The 20,258-nt window shown below is 45.0% G+C and overlaps 1 protein-coding gene across 4 annotated transcripts in view; it reads right to left on the reverse strand.

The window, feature by feature from the left end:
• The window catches only part of DUS2 (dihydrouridine synthase 2), a 64,059-nt gene that overhangs the window by 26,276 nt on the left and 17,525 nt on the right, over nt 1–20,258 (reverse strand). For 3 of the 4 annotated variants that reach the window (XM_069085694.1, XM_069085692.1, XM_069085695.1), the window contains 5 exons: nt 12,283–12,328; nt 6,255–6,346; nt 5,125–5,168; nt 3,414–3,474; nt 1,772–1,819 (listed from right to left, as the gene is read on the reverse strand). In XM_069085694.1, the coding sequence (XP_068941795.1) occupies nt 1,772–1,819; nt 3,414–3,474; nt 5,125–5,168; nt 6,255–6,346; nt 12,283–12,328 (291 nt within the window). The remainder of the gene's footprint in view (nt 1–1,771; nt 1,820–3,413; nt 3,475–5,124; nt 5,169–6,254; nt 6,347–12,282; nt 12,329–20,258) is intronic. The other variant, XM_069085693.1, reaches the window with a different exon arrangement.

The raw sequence follows: 20,258 nt of genomic DNA on the forward strand, positions 1-20,258 counted from the left end.
TTCTTCCCCCCCAACAAAACTTCTCAGTCAAGAAGAGTCACGGTAATTTCTTATAAGGTCTGTTTTCCCAATTGAGCTTTGTCTTCTTTTTTGGAAGGGGGAAGGTAGGGCAATTGGGGTTAAATGACTTGCCCAAGGTCACACAGCTAGTTTTTGTGTTATGTCTCTGAGGCTGGATTTAACTCAGGTCCTCCTGACTCCAGGGCCAGTGCTCTATTCACTGCGCCACCTAGCCACCCCTTTGAGCTTTGTCTTCATTTTGCAATTCTGCTCCATGGCGGGGACCTAATGAGACCGAGACAATGCATCTAGCACTGGAGAGGAGGGTTCAACTAGTCCTGATGATGAAAGCAGTGCCCTTCATCCCAAAATGGACCTATCGCATCAATACCTTTAAGAGAGGGAGGCAGGTTTTCATTTGTAGTCAGTCCTTCAAGTCTCCTTATTCTACAGCTACGGCTTTATTTAAGTTACCAGCTCTGACTGGCCGTCTTCAGCACCCTGCCTGCTTGGAGAGATGGCTCCTGACCCAAGGGGCTGACATTCCATCCTCTACCTAGACATCTCTATCATCTCTTCAGTTCAGGCTCCAGCCCGCCCAGGCCTGCCATCCTGGTCTATCTTGGTGTATACCCCCAAGGGTCCCCAACCAAAGCACAGGAGGCCTTCGTGAAGATCATGCCCACAGCTCAGCCCGTGGACTGTCCGTCTGTCACCCCCTGCTCTTGTCTGTCTCACCTCCTCTGCTGCTCATACAGATTTCTGATGTCTCATGTACTGTTCCTATGCCCAAGTCAGGGCTGGGAATGTGCTGCATCCAATATATACCCAACATCGTCCTCATCATTGGCACTAGCATTTATGTAACATTTTAAGGGTTTCAAAGCTTTCTAAAAGGATCACCTCATTTGATCCTGACAACTACTGAGGTAGGTGCTGTTATTATCATCAGTTTACAGATGAGGAAACTGAGGCCCAGGGTTACACTGTGAGTGCCTCAGGTCTTCCTGTGTTCTCCCCACTGTGCCACCTAACTGAACCATAACCTATCTTTCCATTGTTCTTTGGGGCCCTTGTTATTGATTCTTTTGCTTCTAGACAGTTGGCTGATGCAGTGGATAGAGTACTGTGGCTTGGGTTTAGAAGACCTGAGTTCAAATCAGGCCTCATATGCTGACTGGTGGCATGACCCTGGGTAAATCCCTTACCCTCTGCCTCATTTTCCTCATCAGTAGAGTGGGGAAAAATAATGGCACCTCCCTCAGAGAGTGGTTGTGAGGATGAAATGAGATGTCTGAAAGGCCTTCTGCAAACCTTAAAGTGCCAAATAGATGCTGATTGTTGTTGTTAATACCTCCCTCGTGGCTTACAGTCTCCCAGAGGCTGGGCAATGAGTCCTGGTCACTGAGGCAGGGTTGGAAGATGGGTCTATCTGCCGCACTGCACTGCTCGTCCATGAGACGCTATCATTGTTGCCTTATTAGCAGTGTGAGAGTTCTGTGGTCTATCTCAGACATATGTGGGGTCTGAACTCCCTAAAAATAGTTATAAATGTCCAGCCCAGCAGGGAGCCTCTGAAATTGACCTAACACGCTCAGCGCACACAGAGGAAGATACAGTGGGGAAAGCTTAGGGCCCTGCTTGATATCTTGTCCAAGCTGGGAAGAGAAGGTAGGTTATAAATCTGCTTTTACGTAATTTCTGGAATCTGAACGAGGTTAGTAGAAATATGTTGCAGTCTAGTCTAGGGAAGCGTGAACTAGTCACTCACCTTCTCAATTTTGTCAGGGTCAGACAGAAGTGCTGCTCCCATTCCTCCCTTCAGAAAAAGCACATGAGAAAAGACCTTCTGTCAGCTTCAGTATTATCCCTTACCACTGCAGCAGACCTACCTCTGAGGGACTCAAGGGCTGCACTACTCTCCATCAACAACTTCTCCACACATGAAAGGAAAATCAGACATCTCAGGGATAAATGTACGGGGACTTAGGAGACCGCGTGCCCCAATCCCACAGTAAGTGAGCAACAGTATTAAGGACTTAAAAAATAAATGGAAGGCCGGGAGAGATTTCAACCTGTTGACTGTATCCACTCATTCCACCATTACTTGCCTCAAACATCCTAATCTAAGCATTTATAAGCTCTCTCTCTTCCTCAATCTGTGACATCCAATTCAAGCTTTCACTAATGGGACCTGTTAGCCACATAAAGCCTCTAAAATAGTGTGAAGACCAATGACTCACCCAGCAAGCCGCCAAGTTAACAGTGGCATGGAGGGTGGAGGGGAGAGAATTCAGCAGTAATTATTTTAACATGTATGCCAAGTATTAATGAATGTCTGCGGGACACATTCAAAAGGTTGATTTTAAATAATGACTGTTTAGTTTGATGTTTGAGGAAGACAGATTAAACATCAGAGGGATAATTAAACTGGTAAAGACTCACTCATGCTGAACCTGTGACGCTGGATGCACCCTGCATGCCCCCCTACAGCTGAGACTCGAGCCTCTAACCTGGTGACAGGTGACAGGTATGATAAGCTGTTCTCAGAAGGACAGGGAGAGCTAATACTGACAGATAGAACACTTCCAGGCTTTACGTACATTATCTCAACAGCCTCACAACGACCTGAGGACAGCCGAGCCACTGGCCTGGGGCCACATGCCCACAGTGTGTCAGAGGCAGGCTGCCTGGACTCCAAGCCCCACCCATGATGAGACACAGGCCACCAACCACAGCCTGAGTACCACGTGCAGCCTGTCACTTGTGTTAGCATAGCTTGTGAGCTGAGCAGGGATTTAAAACTATTTTATTGCATTTTAAAATGTAAAAAATATTCTTGGCCTCCAGGCTGTACAAAAACAGGTGATGGGCTGGATTTGGCCACCAGGTCGTATGCGGTTAGTCAACCTTTGTGTTACACAACTAATAGGAAATTCTTTGAAGACAAATCAGACGGAGCCCAAGTATTCAGGTTTACACTGGCCAGGTAAGACCTCTAGGTCCTAGCAGCAATGATTAAAGTACGGAAAGTGGTAGTAGAAGGCCCTCTATTTTTCATCTATCCTTTGCCTCATGTCCCCCTGGGGAGCTGTACAGGCTCCTAGACCAAATCAAAGATACTTAAAGGGCTGTACAGTCCAGAGGGCAACAAATATTCGCTGAAATAAATTGAAAGCAAATCTTCCTACCCCTATGGAGTCAGGGTGACAGGACAATATTGTATTGAACCCAGACACTTCAGTCACTCAAGCTGTCACATCTGGACTATCTTTTCAAAGATGAAAACAGATTAGATGATGACTGAACCCATGGCTTTCAATAAAGTAAGCATAAGGATTGATTTAATATACAACAATTACACACATAGGTTTCATTCTATATTTCTAAAGCAAAAAGAAATATCAGTTTACCTTAGTGGAATATTCTTTTGGACAACCCATGTTAATATCAATACCAGCTACATCATTCTCTCTAGAAAAAAAAGAAAGAAACAAAAGGAATAAATATTTAACTCAAAGAAGAAAGTATAAGTAAGAAAAGGCAAGGGGTGCAAGTAGGCTAATCATGTAATAATGATTAGCAGAAACAGAGGTCCAGCCCCAAGAAAATAAAGGAGGAAGAGGAGGAGGCCTCTAGCATGCCAGGGGCTCCCCCATGGAAGATTTCCACAAGGACGTCAAGGAGAGTGGCATAGGATGGACAGGAAGATGTGGAGGGGCTGTGACCTGTGCTGGTGGGAGTGCACAAGCTGATACCATGGGCTTATCCAAGCACAGGTATGTGCGGAGATCTTCTGGGATGCGAGGCACACACGGCTCACAGAGGATCCTCAGCACATCACTTGGGGATACACACAACTTTCCTGAGGGGTAAGGAAGCTGGGGAAGCCTCTGCAATCTTACTGAACATAGAAGCGTGGAGTCTGATCACAGCTCTCAAAGACACAGCTAGAGAAGGAAGCCCTGACTGTTTGGCCACAGAACTAAGATGCAGGGGGGACCTCTCCAAAGCCAACGTGTGCCCCAGGCCCAAGTGCAGTCACAAGGAGCTTGCAGAACAAGGGCTCATGAGGGCTTCTGTTCTGTGTGGGCCACTGAAGGCCATTCTGGCCTGGAGTCGCTGCTTGTCAGAGGACAGCATGTGCACAGGCACATGGACTTTCTGCCTCCTTTTCTATATGTGATAATGCCAACACTTCAAAGACCCACAACTGCTCTGGTGCAGGCAGCCTCCTCACCAAGGCAGACCACAACTTCTTTAGGAAACGTAATGCATGCCCCTCACGGTGAGGAGCCCCTCAGGACCAAATGCAGCTGCTCGGCCTGATGACCAGTCACACAAACACTGCTTTCTGGGAGCCCAAAGGTAAAACCTTCCTGACAGCCTCAGAGACTTACCTCCGCCTTGCAATGAAGCCTTGGGGGAGGCCTGTCCTAGAGCACAAGTAATAACACTAACAGTTCAGACTCAGGGAGAGCTTTCCCCACAATAGCCCTGTGAGCTAGGTGGAGCCAAGGATGCTTAACTGCATTATGCAGAGAGGAAAACTGAGGCTCCAAGAAGGTAAATGCCTTGTCTGTGGTCCCACAGCTACTCAGTGTTGGAGCTGGTGGTCTTTTCATGACACAAAGGGAGAAGCAAACAGGCTCTCCTACCCAGTGTCAGGGATATAAACAGCCGGGGTTCTGCAGCTTCAGAAAGCGGAGTGGTCTGAGTAAGTCTGACCTGACTTAGGAAGGGATCCACAAGTCTCACCCTTGTTTACAAACAGCCCCAGTGGATGTTGCTGTACTTGTGACTAAGACTCCCCCAAACTGGTGTCTTAGAAGAGATATGTCTGAAGAGCTGGCCTTGTGCACCCCAGAAGGCGGCTCACCCACTTCTGGCCTTCTCAGTCACAGAGATTTCACTTGACCTCACCTTTCAAGTTCATCAGAGGGCCCAAGGGAGCTCCCATCAGAAAGTAAATGCCACACTCTAGGTGGGTACTACTGGAGTGAAGTCCAAAACACTGACCAAGCAGCACCATTACCAATAGAGATTAAGACAGCTACGGCCTCCAAGGGTGGCCTGTCAGAAAGGCAAATGAAACACTCAGAATAACCTTTGGGCAGAACTTACACAAGTTTGGCCACAGCAAGGGCTCGATCAGCATCGGCAGATCCCTGGGGACACAAAATAAGACATTAGTAACAAGCCTGGGAGTAGATGTGTTAAGTACAGATAGGAATCTGGCTATTCTCTCTTGAAGGGACATTATCACCAGATTCATTAGCTGCTATACAAATACTAATGTTTAAGGGATGAGAACATTTGAAAACCAGAGGATCCAGCTGATGCTGAAGCTTTTTAAGGCTAGAAAGGCATTTAGGATCTACTTTTTTTTTCTTGCCTTTTTGTAGGGCAATTGGGGTTAAGTGACTTGCCCAAAGTCACACAGCTAGTAAGTGTGTCAAGTGTCTGAGGCTGGATTTGAACTCAGGTCCTCCTGACTTCAGGGCTGGTGCTCTGTTCACTGTGCCACCTAGCCGCCCCCAGGACGTACTTTTGAAAAGACACCAAGAAACGTTCAAATCAGAAAAAGGGGAAGATTATAACCTCACAGCTGGAGAGAGCTTCAAAGATCATCTAGCCCCTCATCACCACCCAACACTGCCTTTTACATGGAGGAAGCTGAGCCCCTGAGAAATTCTGTCCCACGCCCAACATCATGTAGGGAGGAAGTGGCCTAACTGTGGAATGACCCGTCTTCTGAATCAGGGGATGTTTCCTTGTACCACACTGCCTCCCAGAGGTAGAAAAGCAAGAAGAAATTTTCTCTCCCAAAACCTCCTGGGGAAAAAAAAAAAACAACTAATTCTGGCCCCCAGAAACAGTAATAGAAGATACTGATATAAAGACCTGGAAGTGGGTACAGGGAATAAAGATAAATAACTCAAGCTACACAGCTGGATTATTCCTTTTAAGTTCATAAAAATTAAATTCTCAAACAGAAAAATATACCAGACTATCTTGGCTCAAAAAAAAAAAAATGTACTGTCATATGTTTATAATTCTTGGAAAAACTCAGTTCTGAGAGGCCAGACCAGGGTCATCACATAATTGACGTGCTGAACATACGGGCAGTGAGGAAAGCAAACTTCAGAAATAACAGAAGGATGTTCAGAATGTGGGGCAGCAAGAGCATCACAAGCAATACAGGAGGGAGGGAAGGAAGCAGCTTGAGCGGGGCAGGGCCCTCAGTCTCTCACCATCTGAAAGACAACCTTGCTCCGCTCTCTTTCACAGGTACGGAAAACGACTCTCTCATCAGGAGCTACAAAGTCAATGGTATCCAGCACCTCTGTGTGAAGAGAGAAAAAAACCAGAAAGGAAGGCAATCAGAGAGGAAGAACAAGCTCAGTACAAGGCCTGGAACACAGCAGGCTCTTAAAAATGTTTACTTATTGACAGCATCTTCCCAGCGGCCGCTCTGATCAAACCAAGCAGTAGGACCCTTGTGACGGGACGAGGGCGGCCCTGCAGCTGGCTCCTTGCCTGTCCAATGAGGAAGGGGACTAGATGGCCTTTCAGGTCTCTTGCAGATCTAAAACTCAATGCTATCATGGGAAAATGCATTCTTTTATATGGATCTGTACCTGCCTCTCAGATTTTACACAGACAAGTAGAAGGCACAGCCTTCAAGTACAGAAACATCTCAATGACCCAGCACCATGTGTAACTGGATTGTCTACATAAGAGAATGCTCCAGATAACCTTCCTCCATGTCCACACTGTGACCTCCAAGCCCCAGACTCCTCAGTTCTCTGCCAGGCCATCTCCCCTACACTAGCCACTCTCACCTCTTCTCTCCATCTTGACCCCCCTGGTGAGCTGATTCAACTCTACACTTGAATCCCTGGCCCCTTTAGTATATGGTGATTACGGCCAGTCAAACCTTAGCATGGGATCCATCCTGCCATCTGCCAGCTTCACTCCTATACATGCACTGCTAAACCCATGACTGTTCTGACTGGGTCCACTACACACCTATGTCACACAGCTTCAACTGAGCCCTCACTGCCACCAGGCAAGCCAACTTTACCCCCCTTATCAATTCACTATCCCACTCAAGCGCAGCTCTTTCAAACCTTTTTATCCCTCCTCAAACCTCTCATGGCTCTCCCTCCCCCCACTCTCTCAGCTCATTACTTTGTCTCATACTTCACAGAAAAAAACTGAGGTCATTCCCCATGAGCTCTGTCTTCTCCCTTCCTCATTTGCTATCACTCAGGGGTCTTCTACCACTCCTTCCCTCTTCACTTCTGTCTCCCATAAGGTGGTCTTACTGCTTATCGAGGCTAACCCTTCTACCTGGGAGATGCCACTTCACCCATCTCCAGACTGCACCCTCTATCATCTCTACTTCCCCTTACTTTTAACATCTTCTTGTCTAATGGCTCCTTACTCACTGCTTATAAACCTGGTCATGTTCCTCGACCCTGAATTTGATCAATCCCCACACAATAGGTGCCTCCATTTTCTCTCCTCTCACTCTCTCTTAGCCCCTTATAGTCTGGCTCTCTCCAAAGTTACTCATGATCTCCTCGTTGCTAAATCCAGCGGCCTTTTCTCAATCCACATTCTCCCTAGCCTCTCCATCACCTCTCCTCGACACTCTGGTTTTCAGGACAGTACTCTCTCCTGGTTATTCTCCTTTCTCTGTCTACTCCTTCCCTGTCTCCTTCACTAGACCCTCTTCCAGATCATGCCCTCTAAAGAAGGATCCAGAGGGTGCTGTCCTGGGTGCTTTTCTCTTCTCTCTCTGCACTGCCTTCACCTGGTGACCTCATCAGCTCCCACAGATTTAATGACTATGATGGTGATTCTCAAATTTACCTACCCTTGTCTCAACCTCTCTGCTGACCTACAATCTCGCATCTCAGGTGCCTTTCAGACATCTTGACTTGGATCAAGATGATCTTTAGTAGACATCTTAAACTCAACATGTCCAAAACAGAATTCGTTATCTTTCCCCCAAACCCTCCTCCCCTCCTACCTTCCCTGTTACTGTAGAGGGCAACACCATTCCCCCAGGCCTTCAGGCTCACAAACCAGGAGTCATCCTGGATTGCTCATTCTCTCTCACCCCCCCCCCATATCCAAGCTGCTGTCAAGACCTGCTGATTTTACCTCCGCAACATCTCTCCAATACATCCCCTTCTCTCCTCTGAGGCTGCAGTCCCTGGTGCAGGTCCTTATCTCCTCACAACTTGATGACTGCAATGGCCTGCTGGTGAGTCTCCCTGCCTCATCTCTCCCCACTCCAATTCAACCTCTATTTAGCCACTAAGGTGATTTTACTAAAATACAGGTCCCATCATACCACAACCCCCTCCACCCCCCTCCACAAACTCCAGTGATTCCCTATTGCCTCCAAGAGCAAATGTAAAATGCTCTGTTGGCATTCAAAGCCCTTCATAACCTAGCCCTCTTCTACCTTTCTAGTTTTCTTACAAGTTACTTTCCACCATACTCTTTGATCTAGTGATGCCAGTGGGCTCTGGGCTGTTCCTGAATCAAACACCCCATCTCTCAGCCCCAGGCATTTCTCTGGCTGTCCCCTAGGCCTGGAACCCTCTCCCTTCTCTGCTCCGACCACTTATCTTCTTGGTTTCCTTTAAATCCCAGCTAAAATCTTACCTTCTAACAAGAAGCCTTTCTCAACTCCTCTTAATTCTAGTGATTTCCCTCTTCTAATTATTTCTTATTTATTTTATATATAGCTTGTCTATATTTATGTGTCTGTTGTCTCCCTCACTGGATTATGAGTTCCTTGAGGGAAGGTACTGTCTTTTGTCTCTTTCTGTATCCCCAATCCCTACCACAGTGCCTGGCATATAGTAGGAGTTTAATAAATGTTTACTGACTGATTGATAAAGGAAACCTTACCCTAATAGCATTAATGATTATTAATAATAGTAGTATCATCATTGTAATTATTCTATTAGAGGCAATGCGACACAGCAGATCTGTGGTACTTGCTAGCAACGTGTCTCTGGGGAGTCAGGGACTGTGTCTGGGGGGGGGGGGGCCTGGAAAACACCTTGGATTTAGAGTCAGAGGGGCCTGGCCTGGGACTGGGACTGGGGCTTTGCTACCTACTGCTTGTAAGACCCCGGGTTAAGAGCAGCACTAAGAACAGTGCCTGGCACACACAGGAGGATTTGATTCAATTTTCTGAGACTCGGCTTCCTCATCTGTAAAGTGAAAGGGCTGGAAAAGATGCCCATCAGTCCTAAACCTTTTCTGATGATCCAGGGTTATCCTGAGGAAGATCAATCATCATACATGCTTGAAGGACAAATTAGGATGATTCCTTGGAAGAAAAAAAACCAGCCCCAGTGGTTTTAAGACCAAGTCAGGATCCAAGAATCACACAGACTTACACCAATGGCCTTAAGGATTTTTTTCCATTCGCTTTTTTTCTTCGACTGTTGATTTTGGCATTCTTCCATAATACGAGGTGAGAGATCTGGGTCCCAAAAAAAGTGAGTATCTCTGGAAAACTGTTCTTCTTCTGTCTAGGAGTTAGTTTCCTTCTCTGTTCCCATAATATGTTAAAAATCTAAGAACTTCAGTGCCTTCATCTTCACTGACAGTTCAGATGCCATTAGTTGTGGTTCTCCCCCGTTTGTTACTCCTTCAGACTATGGTTTTGTGGTAGAAATTGCTCATTAACTGAAGTGAATTTGCTTGGCACAGGTTTTCCCTCTGACCAGAGATGCTCTCCCTTCAAGGCTGAGCTCAGGTGGTCCTCTTCTGAGGGGCCTTCCTTCCCTAGGTCTACTTGTCCTTATTCTTTGTGCTTATTCTGTATCTATCCTGTATTGACTCACTTGTGAATAGATTGTCATGGGCTCCAAGGTCACAACCAAAATCCTCCGCTTGGGGTTCAAAGCCCTTCACTTCCAGGCCGCCTGCTACCTTTCCAGTCCTCTTACACTTCGCTCCCTCAGACACACTCGTCAATCCCGTGACTCGGGCCTCCTGGCTGTCTCACAAATAACACCCTCCATAGCTCGGCTCCAGGCATTTTCTCTGGCTGTCCCCCAGGCCTGAAGCATTCTCTCTCCCTCCTCAACTCTGTCCACTGACCTCCCTAGCTTCCAAAATTTCCAACTAAAATCCCATCTTCTACAGGAAACCTTTCCCAACGATTCTTAATCCCAGTGCCTTTCCTGTTAATTATTTTGTATTTAATTCCGGTTTATATAGGCAACTTGTCTGTACACATTTGTTTGCTTGCTGTCTACCCTCTTAAGACTGTGAGCTCCTAGAGAGCAGTTAGTGTCTTTTGCCTTTTTTATATCCCCAGGGCTTAGTACGGTGCCTTGCACACAGTAGGCATTACTAAATGTTGATTGATTGAAGCAAGCTCTTCAAGATCAGTGACTTTTGTAATTGTATTTCACTGTACAGTGGAAGTGCTCCATAACCAAGTTACTGATTCATACCTGGAGTGCTCTCCCTCCTCCCCTTTGACTCAGAATTCCCAGCTTCCCTCAGGGTCCAGCTCAGGGAATACTATGTCCTACACTAGGCCTTTCCTAATTCTCCCAGTCGTCATGCTTCTCCTCTACCCAATTCTTTGTAGCTCTTCATGATCTGGTATGACTTTGACTTTCTAAACCAGATTTCACACTATCCCACCCCTGGATTTGACCCTCCAGGGCCCTTTGACAAGTCCTGAGTCTTTATTTACAATGTTCCACGTGCTGAAAATGTCCTCCCTTCCTCTCTGCCTGCTGAATTCTTGCCCATCATTTCCAGCTTGACTCCTATCAGCAAGTAAATATCACAGATACAGTCAGTTCTGGCAAAAAGTCAATCACAAACAAGAACAATTAGAAATAGAGCTCTATGGGGCGGCCAGGTAGCACAGCGAGTAAGAGCACCGGCTCCAGCGTTGAGAACACCTGGAGATCGAATCCCGGGCTCAGACACTTAGCACCCACCCAGAAACACCTGGCCGTGTAACCTTGAGCAAGTTACTTAACCCCAATTACTTAGGGGCGGCCGGGTGGCTCAGCGAGTAAGAGCGCCAGCTCCAGTGTCGGGATGACCTGGATCAAATCCGGGTTCAGATACTCAGCACCACACCCAGAAATAATAACTGGCCCTGTAACCTTGAACAAGTTACTTAACCCCAATTGCTTTAAAAAAAAAAAAAAGAAAAGAAAAAAGAAATAGAGCTCTAAGCTCCCGAGAGCAGTACTGAGTATGTGTGTGACTCATATCTCCTACAGTTACCACATTACAGGATTTTCTAAAAAATGTGATGAAATGTACTATCACTGTTTAGTCTTCTACTGAGAAGCAAATGTAGGTTTTATGTCTTGATTAGAACTATTAACATAAATGTGCCTCTCTTTAAAAAGTTCATATAAATAAAATTTTAAAGAACAGAAAGTTAATAGTGAAAATCTATGATGGGCTATTTTATGACATAATCACCCCTATTTATCTATTTTGTAAATTCGTGTTTTTGAATGCTGGATTTTCATAAAATGAGATTAAATGGAAAAAAGTTTTGCTTTCCTACACATCGTGAATTCCACAAGGCTGAGTACACAATGCTAATCAAGACAGAAACTTCAAACTGTATTATTAACTTTGTCAATAAGCTATGAACAGACTATTCTTAACAGACAATTCCATTTAAAATTCATCCATATTCTAGTTATGAAACAGTGTTTCTTAAAATATCTACAGATGAAAAATACTCCTAGTGCTTTTCATATTTACCAACATCTTAAGAAATCTAATTGCTCTTACAGAAACTTAAAATATGAAAACAAAATGAAAAAGCACGTCCCATATTAGTAAACACAATGGCAACCTGTTGGCCACTGCCACAAAGAAGCAGGCTTTTATCAAGGAAGAAACACTTATATGGTACCTACTTTATGACAAGCCCTGTGCTAAACACTTGACAGTTATTATCTCAACTGAATCTCAAAACAAACCTGGGAGGCAGGTGCCATTACTATCCCCATTTGACAAATGAGAAAATGAAGGCCAAAAGGTGACATGACTTGCCCAGGGTCATATAGCTAGTAAGTGCTTATGGCTGGATTTGAGCTCGGGTCTTCCTAACTCTAGGCTCTGAAGTACCAACTGCCTCAATATCATTCCCAAATGAAATGAAAGAACAGAAGTCTATTTCAAGCTGGCCAGCACTAATTGAACATGAAAAAGAAAACACCCCAAAGAAAAGCTGGAGAGGCCTGTGCTTACCATTGACAACTCTCTTGCACTGAAGCATCTTAATGTCAATCAGCTCCTGCCAAGAAATCAAAGAGTATTACATTAGTCCTTGGGCAGACAGCTCTCTGGGATGCTTCCCAGTATTTTCAAAGCGGGGCCTCTGCCTGGGATAATACTTGAGAATAGGGTACTTGGAGAGATGACAGCATGGAGACTGAATCCCCTCCTAAGCCCAACTGATGTTACGTGCTCAGTCCTGGATGCCACCTTTAGAAATGACATTCACAGTTTGGGGTGCGACGGCTCCAGAATGGTGACCATGCTCTCCTGGAGAAGAGAAGGTGGTGAGCTCCTGGGCTCCCTTCGGCCACCTGGAAGGCAGCCATGGGGAAGAGGGAGGAATGAGGACTAACTACAAAGTGGAAACTTCGAGGGAAAGGGTTTTTTGCTCAGTAAGGAAGAACTTGATAATTCAAATCGTCTGGAAGAGGTACAGACTGAGGGGAGGAGAGGGCAGTGAATTTCTTCTCAAGCCTGAAAGTCATCCATACTTGCAGATGCTGTTGCAGAGATTCTCAGGGGATGGTTTAGGTGACCTTTGAGGCCTCTCCCTGCTCTGAGGTTCCAACAAACACAGAAGTGGGATGGCTTAATTTAGCAATCCTCAATTTAGGGAGAAATCCAGGTGGCCCAAATCCAGGGCTCCTGGGGGATGTGTAGTGAGTTGAGTGCTTCTGATTCAGCCAATGAGGAATCACACAGCCTCTTTCCTTCTGACCAGCAGACAGGCGTCTTGAGCTACAGCTGATGTTTATTCATCATCATGTTTTGTTTTGAAACATGCCATTTTAGCTGCTGCCTGCTTTGTTGTGTGTGTTTTAGTGAATATCTCAGTCTTTTCTTCACCCACTTTTGGGCATAAACAATATAAAGAATGCCATATGCTCACAAAGGAGGCCCGGGAAACTTTGAATAACCCCTTCTCTCTTTTCTCCTGGTCATCTAAACCTTTTATCCTGGAAAACACCAGATTCAAGGCTGGGGAACAAGTCCCCCAAATCCCAAATCAAGAGCAGAGTCCAGGCAGCAAAATTAGTTGTGTTCATCCTTGTGAATCCTATCACTTCCCTGCTCTAAAACCTTCTAAGGCTTCCTACTATTGAGTGAATAGAATACAAACGCCTTAGCCTGGTAAGTAGGATCCTCCAAAATCTGGCTCCAATCTACCTCCCCAGGCTTGCTTCTCATCACCTGTTACACGCCCTCTCTGTCCCATTCATACTGGACCTCGAACTCTGCTCTCATTTAAGCAGGTCCTCTCCTCATGTCTGAAATGTGAAAGGCCTCCTATTATCCCTACAAGGCTCAGAGCTCAGAGCTATCTCCTCCACGAAGTTTTCCTTAGTTACTTCTGCTGAAAGTGTTCTCGTTTCTTTCTCAACCTTTCCTACAGCATTTTGTCTGGAATCCTTTAGCCTTGTCACACTTACTTCCCAGCAGACACGGTGTATCCCCCTCCACCCTTAACACACGGTGAGCCCCTTGGATTCAGGACCTGAGAGGCACATTTCCCCTTCGTACTTCTGTCACTGGCCCTTGTGTTTGGCATGTAGGAGATGCTTGATCAAGGTGTGCTGAACTAATTACTGGCTGATACCCAACAATCATCCCAACATTTCTGACAATCTCAAATACCTTTCTTGTAAAATGATTTTTATTGCTGCTTTCTGTTTCCTATATCACCACAGTATAACATCTTTTTTTTTTTTAATCAGTGGAACCGGGCAGTAGGCAACCATTGAGCTGAGGCAGTGAATAACCTAGTGTTGGGACCACCACCTCCTTTCCTACTGCTGTATTCAACAAAGCAAGGTTTGGAGATGCAAGCCGATTCCCAGCTTTGTTAGCGAAAAGGAATGGAGAGAAATTAATTCCAAGGACAGTCTTGGAGAATTCTTGTAGGGAGTTCTGGATAACAACCTACATTAAGGCCAGTGGTGGCTGTGCTGCTGAGTCTGTTCTATCTGACCTATGTCTGTAAGACAGAGGCAACAGGGGGTGGGGGAGGAGGAAAAGAACACAGCTTTGGAGTCAGGCGACCCAGAGGAGAACGCTGGCTTGCCCACTGACCGATGAGCCACGGGAGTCTGGGCCAGCTTCTCTTGAGCTCCAGTTTCCTCACCTATAAAATGAGGAGGAGGATGAAGGTAGGAAGACGAAAGATATTGTTCATACAAAGCACTTTCTCAGCCAAATGATCTCACTGACTGACCCTCAAACAGCCTTGTGGGGCCAATATTATTATCCCCATATTCGAAATGAGAAAGCAGAGACATGAAGGCTACTTTTCATAAGCTCCAAGATAACAAAGAGCTGATCTGATCCAGAAAGAGCCCTCCCTGGCACTGGAATCAGAGTTCATGGGTTCAAATCCTGGCTCTACCACTTAGCACCCACATGACCCAGCACAATCACTTTCCTTTCCTAGGCCTTCTTCTTCTGCAGATTTGGGGAGATGACCCCTAAGTTTCCTTCCAGCTTACAACTGTACCATCTTTGATGGTTATATCAGGTCTGATGAAGGCGGGCGCTCGATGAAGGCTGCTTCCACTAGAGGGCAGCACATCCCTTTAACAGTCCCAGAGGGGAAAGACCAGGTCACATAATGTAAATACAAAATACAGCCAGCTACATTATCATCTTACTTCTCTGAATGGAATAACTGTGCTTCCCACTTTGGGCAAAATTAGTTACAGTCCAGAGTATCCCCTGATGGTTACCTAATCTGTGTATTTCTAAACCACTGTAACCTTTCCAGAGTACAATTTTGTGTTTTTAAATGTCAAAGGTTTTGAATCACCTCCTATGACTAAAGGTCCAAACTCAAGCTGAGCCTGAGGAGGGTGGGTAACCTGAGATAATAAAAATAAATAGCCAACAGCCAATAAAATAAACGGTAAAGATAGTGCTCTCATAAACATTCCCTCATCTGATCCAAACACAACCTTCTGAAGTGGGGAGGGCAAAAAAGTATCATCCTCCACTTAACAGATTGGAATATTTGGACTCTGGGAGACTAATCAGTTCACCCAGAGTAATTTAGCACCTGGCATGTAGTAAGCTTGTGATAATACTGAACAGCAACTATCGAGCACCTCAACACACAGAGAAGTAAAATATACAAAGAAATAGGCCTGAAGGCGCAGGTTGTTATTAAGGAGAAAATGGAAGAAGGGTTTCTGGGGGAGGGCAGCACCTAAGTTAAGTTAGCCTTTAAAGAAGGAGTAGAAATTTTGCAGGCAGAAGGACGAACATCTTGAATATATGCCCATAAGAACAACATCCACGTTCAGGGGCTGGGGATGTCTAGCTTGGTTGGCACGGAGAGAATGAATGAAAACAAGGAGTTTAAGTTTTAAGAGACAGAGTGGCAAGCTGGTGGGTGGGGCCAGGGCCTTGAATGCCAGGCAGAGGAATGACATGGCTAATTCTGTGGGTAGAAAGATTATTCTGGATGGACCAGAGGGATAATAGAGAGTTGAAGTGTAAATACCCGAAGAGAAACTACAGCAACAATTTAATAAATGTTGAACTGAAGTGACAGAGACTCGTCTTGAACTGAGTCATTTCTTGTAACTACAAATCCGGTGTTCGTTCACTTCATTCTATTCGATTCTGTGCCAAAACCAGAAAAAAATCAGGCTCTGCCAGCTGAAGAGAGAGTTGATTCTGGGGCTGTTCCAAAAATCCAAGGCCCATAACTTCAATTTTTATTTTATCCTGAGCTCCTATTCATGAGTAGTTCATGCAGCTAGAATATTTCACAACTGTACTGACAAAGTACATTACAAATTTACATTATTCAGTTTCAACTGGGCCCTTACTCAAGAAGATAGTCATTTCATTTCTCTTTGATTCCCTATCTCACTTTCCAAAAGAAGGTATTCCAAACCTTGTCTTCTCTCTTCAACCCTCCCCAGAACCCCTGGATGAGGACATTTCCTCCTATTTTGAGAAAAGGGAGACCCTTTCTTTGCTGGCTCATTATCCACATCACACCAGGCCCTCAACGTGCCTTTGGTAAGTCCATCCTTTACCATGGGTTTATTCATGACCTCTAAGAAGATGACTCCCAGTTCTATCCCTATATCCAGCCCCAGTCTTTCCACTGAATTTCAGACTCACCTCACCAATTGTCTACTGGATATTTCAAACGGCACATCCTGGAGAAATCTCACACTCAACATGCCCCAAATCAAACTCTTCCCCTCTTCTTCTTCTTTTTTTTTTAAGCAATTGGGGTTAAGTAACTTGCTCAAGGTTACATGGCCAGTTATTTCTGGGTGTGGTGCTAAGTATCTGAGCCCGGGATTCGATCCCCAGGTCATCCCAACACTGGGGCTGATGCTCTTACTCGCTGAGCCACCTGGCCGCCTCAACTCTCCCCTCTTCTGAATTTTGTTATTTCAGTCAAGGAGATCTTCCATTTTCCCAGTTCATAACCTCAGCATTATCCTCCTCAACTCCTCATTCTCCAGCCACTTAACTCCCAACATGTTAGCCCCAACTCTAGTTCACCCCAAGTCTAATCAGCTGCCAAGTCCTGAAGTTTCTAGTTTCTCACCATTTCTCTTATACATTCATTTCTTTGCTCTGATGCTGCCATTTCATTTGTAAGTTCTGTTGGCATAACTGGACAAGATAGATTTGAATAATTTTCTTTCTTGTTCATTTGTTGTGAATTCTCCATTTTATGGGTGAGTTCATCCCATCATACTCACAGTTATGATTATTACTCCTGGATTTCCTTCCATCCTATGCTCTTATATTGTTTTCTCTCATCTCTTCTCCCCATCCCCTTCCTCCCTTGGTTCCTTCTTCACAAAGAAAAGGTGGTGAGATGAGAGCACGCTCAACACTAGTGATATATATTTGATGTGATCTGTTTCCATTCCTCTCTTCTTCTCCCCTCACCCAGTCCCTGATCACATATTCTTTTTTTTCTTTCCTTTTATTCTTCCCTTTTGCATCTATTCTCTGAAGTTGGAGTTTATTTTGCTAATGTCTAATCTCTCCATAAGTCTACTCTTCCTCTAACTCCCATCTCCTTTCTCCATGTTCCCACCTGCTTCCCTATTGGGATCAATATAGTTCTGCCCCAAAATCTTTATGCATGTGTGGGTACAAGTAGATATATTTTCAACCCTGCATTGTGTGGTTTAGATGAAAGATGTAATGGTTGACTTCTTCCAACTCTTTCACCATGTTTCAGTCATGTGAGGTAGTAACTCCCTTCATCCCTCCTCCTTCTCAAGTTTATTTTTTCCTTCCCTTTTCTTTCTTAAAAATCATCAAAACCTAGAAAAGCTACCCTCAGGTCCTCTGTCTTATTTACTCCCTCTATTGCCTTTGAAGACCTTTAGTTCTAAGGGGATCCTTGTTACCTCTCCCACCACTAGAATGTAATGCTTTTAGACGAAGCAAGGCTCTCTTGACTCACTTCTGAGTTTTATCTTGGGCATATCTGGATCCACAGGATTTCTTTATCACTGGGGTTTTCTTCTGTGTACTAATTTTTCCAGTCTTAAGACCTGAATGTATCTGTGTCAGACCAGATTTTGTGCACTGGAAGGAGTGGCAGGGCCTCGTTTGGTCCTAACGTGTCACGTTTAGGGTCTTGCCCTTGGTTCTTCCTTATACTAAGTGATGTGTTTCTCAAGGGCCTCAGGGGATGGTCAGAGTAGGGGGCTGCACAATCCATAGTGGAGCTGGATTGCTGCCTTCTCAGTCAAGACCCCGAATGCTCCCCATCACCAGTCTGAGGTTAGAGCTACACAGCCTTGGGCTCTCCATGCTTGCCCTGTACAGCATTCAAGTTCTGTGCTCTTGGGCCAGCCTTTCGTGCACGGACCCACACTCTAGTGCTTGCAAGCTCCTGGTTATCTCCTTGTGGAGACCTGGGCTGGAAAAAATGCACTACCTATAGCTTCTCTTCAGATTACTTGATCATACTCAGCCTGATGTTCTTTTTATTCATAACTGCCAGGGTAGTTGGATGAGAGAGTTGGCCGATTCTGGTCCTGTTCACTCTGCCATGTGAGAGTTGGCCGATTCTGGTCCTGTTCACTCTGCCATGTGAGAGTTGGCTGATTCTGGTCCTGTTCACTCTGCCATGTTGCAGTCTCCAGCTCGGAACTTGAAAAACTGTCTTTCTATAAATGAATCCACAAATAACTGAAAATGCCATCAACCCTGCCCCCCCCCAGGAAAAGTGACTGGCGAATAGCATGGAAGAAACAGAATTGACAGTTACACTAGAACACAATTTTTTTTACCATTAGAATTATGCTTTCCAAAATATCCTTTGTTACTAACAACACTACAAATGATTCTTCTATTCAACAGGGACTACCATAGAGTGTTTTCCCTTCTTGACATTTCAATGGAGTCTTGGCCTTTCTTTTCTATAATTATCTAACTTCTTTGATGCTCAAGGGGAAATGCTCTAAACATTAGGAAAGTGCCAACTGAGAAATATGAACTAAAAATATTGTTTACTGTCCTTTGCATTAACACCAAAAGGACTGGCATTTAACAATACCTTGAAAGACCAACCTGTGTCATTCAAAATAGTACATTTTTTCCTAATCCATGAGGCAAAGAAAATACAAATAATAGGATGAAATTTTTTTATTTCAAAGTAAATTTTTGTGTTAATTGGCCCACTTAGCCTTTCTAGTATTAATACTAGACTAGCTAAGTTAATACAATTATAATAATAATCAAAGTCTTCTTAGGTTCTGAGAAAGTGTCAAGTATTTATTAACACTCTTTTTTGGACAGGATTTCAGTGGCCCAAAGGGCTGCCAGTAAGTAAAAGCCTACTGCCAATGCAGATAGGCATCCATTCTGCACCTTACAGTTCTAAAGAGTAGCCTGGGGCACTGAGAAATCACTGACTTTCCCAGGGCTATGCAGTCCATATGACAGAGTCAAGACCTGAACCTATACCTCCCTGACTCATGTCCCTTATGCCAAGCTGTCTTCACACAAACACTTTCTCTATACATGTGTGTGCTCACATATATGCATATACACATAGACTCCACAGTCCTCTATACATGTTATATGCATGTGAACGTGCATAATACACCCAAATTCTCTCCTGTGCCTATATACACGTACCCATGTATGTACATATACATATGTGTGCACAATACACATATGCACACAGCATGCATATGCAAGTACATGCATGTACACAGATGTAAGTGCATACACACATGTATACATGCACATACATTCACATGCCCCCACACTCTTGAGGTATGGAGAGCCACACAATGGAATTTAAAGTGCTCAGCTTTGCCCTGCTGGCTAGCTTGCACAGGAGTAGCTAGGGACTGAGAGCACAGAATACATGCTTATAACCACCCGTGTCATTGCACAATCTGGGAATGATGGCACCAAGTGTACTGCACGAATGTAATGGAACAGTACTGTATCACAACAAAGGACAAACAGGAAATGTAAAGAAATAGGGTGTTCCTCTTCTCCCCACCCCCACCCTCCTACTCAAAGACTTCATCTCCATGGGGACGACCCTCACACACTGGCGCTTCCGTGATCCACATCTTCATTCTGCCTCAGTCATGCAAGGGCCCGGGCATGCCCTGGATTTCTCCACCGCCCACCAGTACTCTACCTCCAGCCTCCATGATTCTGCCAGTCCTCTGACCAGAACCTCTTATTCTTCCGGCCCTTCCTGTGCACCACCCATGCAAAACCTACTTTCTGTCCTCATATCAACCTCTAATCCATTCCTCTAGGCTTCCCCATAATTACTGCTCTGGCGTCCGGCTTCTCCCTTCAAAATCTAGACCTGATAGTCAACCAGCTCAACTTTGTATCACTGTCCTTTAGCCAAGGTGAGTTCCTTGGCTCCTGATCTTATCTACATTCATCCATTTCCAAAACCCCACCCAGGATCACTCCAACCACCCAGC

The sequence above is a fragment of the Petaurus breviceps genome, unplaced genomic scaffold (assembly GCF_028583685.1).
Source record: "Petaurus breviceps papuanus isolate PSGF00001 unplaced genomic scaffold, PetGlider_PUasm1.0 176, whole genome shotgun sequence".
Classification (NCBI taxonomy): Eukaryota; Metazoa; Chordata; class Mammalia; order Diprotodontia; family Petauridae; genus Petaurus; species Petaurus breviceps.